Raw genomic sequence first — 7,500 nt, 5'->3', positions numbered from 1 at the left:
TCTCACAAATTACTCTCACGTCACTCTCACGTCACTCACACGTCACTCACACATCACTCTCACATCACTCTCAGGTCACTCTCACATCACTCACACATCACTCTCATGTCACTCAGATCCTGTATCACTCTATTAACGTTACTCTAGAGTTACTCTAACGTTACCATGTTACTCTGATGGAACTATTAACCATCCGCAGCACTGGATCACGCCCGTTTAATCGGTTCTCTAAGACCGCAGAATGGTAAAGGGTAAAGCTTCAGGATAAAGATCTCACCTTACTGTAAAACATCTCGTCTCCAACCATGTTGTCCAACTCCACACGAAACAGGTCATCCCTGACACACACACACACACACACACACACACACACACACACAGGAAAGCAAGAACTCATTAAGTCCTGGAAACAAGCCTCAACTTTAAATTTAGTAAATGTGCTAATTAAAACGAGCACCGGTTTCACACGGAACACACCTCCAAACGTGTAAACGTGCGAAATATGTGCGTCTTTCATCAGACACATCTGACGTGTCATTTATCCTCCGTAATCTCCGTTTAAGCTTGTTGCGGTATTTGGGAGACCGACGTGCGTGTGGAACCTGCAGGCTGATGCTGCGGGGCGGGACGGGGCGGGACGGGACGGGACGGGACGGGACGGGACGGGACGCGAGCACGCGCGATATGAACGCCGTTTATTCGCGGCGAGGCAAATAACCTTGGATGGGCGTAAAATGGCAGGCGGGATAATCCGTAACCGGCGAGCGGGAAACAGACACGGCGTCGAGACGCCAGGGAAAGGCGGGGACTCAGAAACACGGAAAAACATGAGCAAGACTTCACGTCAGGACCGAGACGGACAACAAGCCACGAATCAAGAATGTCTCAACACACACACACGCACACACACACACACACACACACGCACGCACACACACGCACGTACACACAGGGAAGGGGAATTCATGACACCAAATAAAAGTCTGACTCAGGTCCGTCCGAGTGTAATGTAACCGTGATGAACGATGTATTACAGCCCCTCCGAGTCCACGTGCTGCTCGTTAGTCCGTGGAGGACACTCGCAGCTTCTCGGTTCCTAACCGCACGCGCTCAGTGATGTAACGCGGGGCGACACGGCCGTGCGGTTAATTATGACGAGCGGCTCGTCGCTGAGCTCCTGTTGTGGCATATCCTAACATCAGTCCTGCCTAAAGGAGCTGTGTGTGTGTGTGTGTGTGTGCGTGTGTGCGAGAGAGAGATTTAATGAGCTCCTGCATGTATAACCTCAGCCCCTGTGAGGCCGCCGGGGATGATGGGAGAATACCCAGAGTTCTCGGCTCTCCTCTGTGCTCCTGATTCTTGTATATGATTAAAGAGTTTCTCCTGAGCTGCAGTCTCTCTCTTTCCCTACGTCTGTCTCTCTCTCTCTATATATGTCTGTCTCTCTCTCTATGTCTCTCTCTCTATATATATGTCTGTCTCTCTCTCTCTATGTCTCTCTCTCTATATATGTCTGTCTCTCTCTCTATGTCTCTCTCTCTATATATATGTCTGTCTCTCTCTCTCTATGTCTCTCTCTCTATATATGTCTGTCTCTCTCTCTGTCTCTCTCTCTATATATATGTCTGTCTCTCTCTCTCTATGTCTCTCTCTCTATATATGTCTGTCTCTCTCTATATATGTCTCTATCTTTCTCTCTCTCTATGTGTGTCTCTCTCTTTCTTTCTGTCCCTCTTTCTCTATGTCTCTCTCCCTCTCTATGTCTCTCTCTCTCTATATGTGTCTCTCTCTCATTCTATGTCTCTCTCTCTATATGTGTCTCTCTCTCTCTCAGCCTCTCTTTCTCCATGTCTCTCTCTCTATGTCTCTGTCTATATATGTGTCTCTCTCTCTATATGTGTCTCTCTCTCATTCTATGTCTCTCTCTCTATATGTGTCTCTCTCTCTCTCAGCCTCTCTTTCTCTATGTCTCTCTCTCTCTATGTCTCTGTCTATATATGTGTCTCTCTCTCTCTATATGTGTCTCTCTCTCTCATTCTATGTCTCTCTCTCTATATGTGTCTCTCTCTCTCTCAGCCTCTTTCTCTATGTCTCTCTCTCTATGTCTCTGTCTATATATGTGTCTCTCTCTCATTCTCTCTGTCCCTCTTTCTCTGTCTCTCTCCCTCTCTATGTCTCTCTCTATATACATGTCTCTCTCTTTCTCTATGTCTCTCTCTCTCTATATGTGTCTCTCTCTCTCATTCTATGTCTCTCTCTCTATATGTGTCTCTCTCTCTCTCAGCCTCTCTTTCTCCATGTCTCTCTCTCTCTATGTCTCTGTCTATATATGTGTCTCTCTCTCATTCTCTCTGTCTCTCTTTCTCTATGTCTCTCTCTCTATATATGTCTCTCTCTCTCTATACATGTCTCTCTCTCTCATTCTCTCTGTCCCTCTTTCTCTATGTCTCTCTCTATATATATGTCTCTCTCTCTCTCTTTCTCTATGTCTCTCGCTTTCCCTACGTCTCTCTCTCTTTCTCTATCTCTCTCTCTCGCAGACATTTCATGTTGTAATCTCTGTGATTAGCTCAGAGCGGTGCTTCCACCACCGTGTTTCTGTCTCACTCTCTCTCGTTTTCTCTCTCTCTCTCTCCATCTTCAAATTTCTTTCTTTCTTGTTCAACTCGTACTGTTCGTCTCCCCTTCACTCCGTCTCTCTTATCTTCTTCCTTCAGTCGTTCGCTCTTTCCGTCTCTCTCTACCACTTTCTGTCCATCTCTCTTTTTCCTCTTCACGTTTTCCTTTCTTCCTCCGTTTCTTTTCCCGACTTCTTCTCTTTTCCCGTCTCTCTCCATCGCTTTCTCTGCGCATCTTCCACTTTCCACCTCTCTCTCTCTCTCTCTCTTCTGTCCACTCTGTTTATTCTCCACCTGTCTCGCTCTCTTCTCTTTTTTCTTTTCCTGTCTCTCTTCACCTCTCTCTCCACACTGTCCTCTTTCCACCTCTAGTCTTTCCCCCCACCTCTCTCGTTCTCTCTTCACACCTCCGTCTTGTTCTCTCGTCCTCTCTTCATATTTATTTATTTCCTTTCCGGTTCCTGAAACTTTTTTTTTAATCTCTCTTTCTCCCTCCGTTGCTCTCACGCCATCCTTTTGGTCATTTGTTTTATCCTCTATCTTTCTCTTTCCATCTTTCTCTTTTTTTTCCATCTCCATCCTCCTCCCACCTCTTTCCCTTGTTATACTTTTCTTTATCCATCCATCTCTCTTTTAGTTGCTCTCTCAATCTTCTTTCTGTTCCTGTCCATCTCTCTCTCTCTTCCTGTCTTCATATCTCTTCCCAGTTACTGCATCCTTTTATCTCTCTTTCTCTTCACTCCTTTTGTCATTCTGTCTCTTTTTCTTCTCTTTTGATGTCCGCTGTCTTTCTCTTTCCAACTCTCTACCTCTTTCTGTCTCCATCCTCCTCTCTCCCTTGTTCTCTTTTTCTCCATCCATCCTTTCCTCTTTCATTCTTCTCGCTCTATTACTTGCAGTATCTCTCCATCTCTCTCTCCCTCTCTATGCAGGTCTCTCGCCCAGTAGCATCTTATATCAGCTGTATTGATCTTACTTCTGTGATCTGTAACCTACCACCTCAAACTGTGTGTGTGTGTGTGTGTGTGTGTGTGTGTGTGTGTGTGTGTGTGTGTGTGTATGTGTGTGTGTGTGTGTGTGTGTGTGTGTGTGTGTTAGTGCTTTCCTAACAGCCCTAAAGTGGCTAAAGGATTAGCATACGCTTAGCATATGCTAACATAACATCTGCTATTTATGCAGCTGTGTGTGTGTGTGTGCGTGTGTGTGTTTGTGTGTGTGTGTTTGTGTGTTTGTGTTTGTGTGTGTGTGTGGTCAGAGTTCACGGTGGTAGAGTTCCTCAGGGATGGAGTGATGGAGATCAAATAAACAAATATGCAAATGAACACATCTTCAGTTTTTCTCAATCTGTTCTTCTCTCTCTCTCCATCCGTCTACCTTTCCGTCTCTCTCTCTCCATCCGTCTACCTTTCCGTCTCTCTCTCACTCTCCATCCGTCTACCTTTCCGTCTTTCTCTCTCTCTCCATCCGTCTACCTTTCCGTCTCTCTCCCTCTCTCCATCCGTCTACCTTTCCGTCTCTCTCTCTCTCTCCATCCGTCTACCTTTCCGTCTCTCTCTCTCTCCCCATCCGTCTACCTTTCCGTCTTTCTCTCTCTCTCCATCCGTCTACCTTTCCGTCTCTCTCCCTCTCTCCATCCGTCTACCTTTCCGTCTCTCTCTCTCTCTCCATCCGTCTACCTTTCCATCTTTCTCTCTCTCTCTCTCCATCCGTCTACCTTTCCGTCTTTCTTTCTCTCCATCCGTCTACCTTTCCGTCTCTCTCTCTCTCTCCATCCGTCTACCTTTCCGTCTCTCTCTCTCTCTCCATCCGTCTACCTTTCCATCTTTCTCTCTCCCCGTCCGTCTACCTTTCCGTCTTTCTCTCTCTCCATCCATCTACCTTTCCGTCTCTCTCCCTCTCTCCATCCGTCTACCTTTCCGTCTTTCTCTCTCTCTCCATCCGTCTACCTTTCCGTCTTTCTCTCTCTCTCCATCCGTCTACCTTTCCGTCTTTCTCTCTCTCCATCCGTCTACCTTTCCGTCTCTCTCCCTCTCTCCATCCGTCTACCTTTCCGTCTTTCTCTCTCTCTCCATCCGTCTACCTTTCCGTCTTTCTCTCTCCTTCCATCTACCTTTCCGTCTTTCTCTCTCTCTCTCCATCCGTCTACCTTTCCGTCTTTCTCTCTCTCTCCATCCGTCTACCTTTCCGTCTTTCTCTCTCTCTCCATCCGTCTACCTTTCCGTCTTTCTCTCTCCTTCCATCTACCTTTCCGTCTTTCTCTCTCTCTCTCCATCCGTCTACCTTTCCGTCTTTCTCTCTCTCTCCATCCGTCTACCTTTCCGTCTCTCTCTCTCTCTCCATCCGTCTACCTTTCCGTCTCTCTCCCTCTCTCCATCCGTCTACCTTTCCGTCTCTCTCTCTCTCTCTCTCCATCCGTCTACCTTTCCGTCTCTCTCTCTCTCTCCATCCTCCTCTCTTTCACTCGTATCTTTCTGCCATTTTATCAGCTACACCGACCCTGAATTCCGACGCCCAACGTCACCCAAGAAGTGTTCACAATATTTTGACTGACACGAAAACCGACCAACCACAGACGGCTGTTGTTGTTGTTTTGTGTACAGACTGACTACAGTCAACATTTATTTATTTATCTGTGTGTTTGTTTGTTATTCTGCAAACAAACAATATTACATCAAAACTGGTAGGTGTTAACATGTACGTATGTGAGTTTGCTCAATACAAACTGAGCTTGGCAGACACAAGAAGGAACAGACGGGTAAACAAGCAAACAAACAAACAAACAAACAAACAAACAAACCAACACATCAATAAATAAGGGCTAGGCTGTGCCTGTAAGAACAAACTCATTCATCACGCTGATTAAATTAAAGCAGTATTAAAGTTTCCGTAGCCCTTTCACACGGGTCCTCGTATTATCACATATTTGTTAATCATTTTAAAATATCTATAAAAAAACAAATGAACATTTATCCCAGTTCTGTAGGAAAAAAGACGAAGAGGCCGATAAAGCTCCGAGCAGCGCGCACGACTTCGGGAGGAAATCATAGGCAAGACTGTCGAATGACGTAGTTAATGCAATGGAATAAGGATTTTAAAGGAATAAGGATTTTAATGGAATAAGGATTTTAATGGAATAAGGATTTCAATGGAATAAGGATTTTAATGGAATAAGGATTTCAATGGAATAAGGATTTTAATGGAATAAGGATTTCAATGGAATAAGGATTTTAATGGAATAAGGATTTTAACGGAATACGGATTTCAATGGAATAAGGATTTTAATGGAATAAGGATTTTAATGGAATAAGGATTTTAATGGAATAAGGATTTCAATGGAATAAGGATTTTAATGGAATAAGGATTTTAATGGAATAAGGATTTTAATGGAATAAGGATTTTAATGGAATAAGGATTTTAAAGGAATAAGGATTTCAATGGAATAAGGATTTTAATGGAATAAGGATTTTAATGGAATAAGGATTTTAATGGAATAAGGATTTCAATGGAATAAGGATTTTAATGGAATAAGGATTTCAATGGAATAAGGATTTTAATGGAATAAGGATTTCAATGGAATAAGGATTTTAATGGAATAAGGATTTTAACGGAATACGGATTTTAATGGAATAAGGATTTTAACGTGTACGAGGAGGAGAAGACTCGAGTTCACACTCCGCTGTACACAACGTTTTTACACAAACGCCGCATCCTGACTCCATCTAAACTCTAAAACAGCTCCATACATCTGCCTCTCAGTGCTGTGTGTAAAGTGTGTGTGTAAAGTGTGTGTGTGTGTCGTGTCTGTAAAGTGTGTGTGTGTGTGTGTGTGTTGTGTGTGTAAAGTGTGTGTGTGTTGTGTCTGTAAAGTGTGTGTGTGTGTTGTGTCTGTAAAGTGTGTGTGTGTGTGTTGTGTATGTGTGTGTGTGTTGTGTGTGTGTTGTGTCTGTAAAGTGTGTGTTGTGTGTGTTGTGTATGTGTGTGTTGTGTCTGTAAAGTGTGTGTGTGTGTGTGTGTAAAGTGTGTGTGTGTTGTGTGTGTGTTGTGTCTGTAAAGTGTGTGTGTGTGTGTGTGTGTAAAGTGTGTGTGTGTGTTGTGTGTGTGTTGTGTCTGTAAAGTGTGTGTTGTGTGTGTTGTGTATGTGTGTGTTGTGTCTGTAAAGTGTGTGTGTGTGTGTGTGTAAAGTGTGTGTGTGTTGTGTGTGTGTTGTGTCTGTAAAGTGTGTGTGTGTGTGTAAAGTGTGTGTGTGTTGTGTGTGTTGTGTCTGTAAAGTGTGTGTTGTGTATGTGTGTGTAAAGTGTGTGTGTTGTGTCTGTAAAGTGTGTGTGTTGTGTCTGTAAAGTGTGTGTGTGTGTGTATATATGTGTGTAAAGTGTGTATGTGTGTTGTGTGTGTGTTGTGTCTGTAAAGTGTGTGTGTGTTGTGTATGTGTGTGTAAAGTGTGTGTGTGTGTGTGTGTGTTGTGTATGTGTGTTGTGTCTGTAAAGTGTGTATGTGTGTGTTGTGTATGTGTGTGTGTGTGTGTGTGTTGTGTGTGTGTTGTGTCTGTAAAGTGTGTGTATGTGTGTGTAAAGTGTGTGTGTGTTGTGTATGTGTGTGTAAAGTGTGTGTATGTGTGTTGTGTATGTGTGTGTAAAGTGTGTGTGTGTGTGTAAAGTGTGTGTGTAAAGTGTGTGTGTGTGTGTGTGTGTAAAGTGTGTGTGTGTTGTGTGTGTGTGTGTGTGTGTGTTGAGGATCAGTACGGACCGATCCTTTCAGAGACGGAATTATGAGGAGCGATTCCCGGGGCTCTAGCGGCGTATGGATACACTACAAACCCTCCAGGGAAGTGTGAAATACCGGAACTACTTCTTCACTGGATAATCCGTGTCGGAACGCGGAGAAA

At 44.1% G+C, this 7,500-nt stretch overlaps 1 protein-coding gene across 1 annotated transcript in view; it reads right to left on the bottom strand.

Annotated features, from left to right (window-relative positions):
- sema6bb (sema domain, transmembrane domain (TM), and cytoplasmic domain, (semaphorin) 6Bb) overlaps positions 1-7,500 on the bottom strand; it is a gene marked incomplete at its 5' end in the record, with an annotated part of 133,638 nt that overhangs the window by 52,072 nt on the left and 74,066 nt on the right. The window contains one exon of the mRNA XM_053625922.1: positions 278-338. Within this exon, the coding sequence (XP_053481897.1) occupies positions 278-338 (61 nt within the window). The remainder of the gene's footprint in view (positions 1-277; positions 339-7,500) is intronic.

This window comes from Ictalurus furcatus, chromosome 5, assembly GCF_023375685.1.
Source record: "Ictalurus furcatus strain D&B chromosome 5, Billie_1.0, whole genome shotgun sequence".
Classification (NCBI taxonomy): Eukaryota; Metazoa; Chordata; class Actinopteri; order Siluriformes; family Ictaluridae; genus Ictalurus; species Ictalurus furcatus.
Note: the sequence above shows the minus strand (reverse complement) of the source record. Positions and strands in the feature narration are given on the sequence as shown.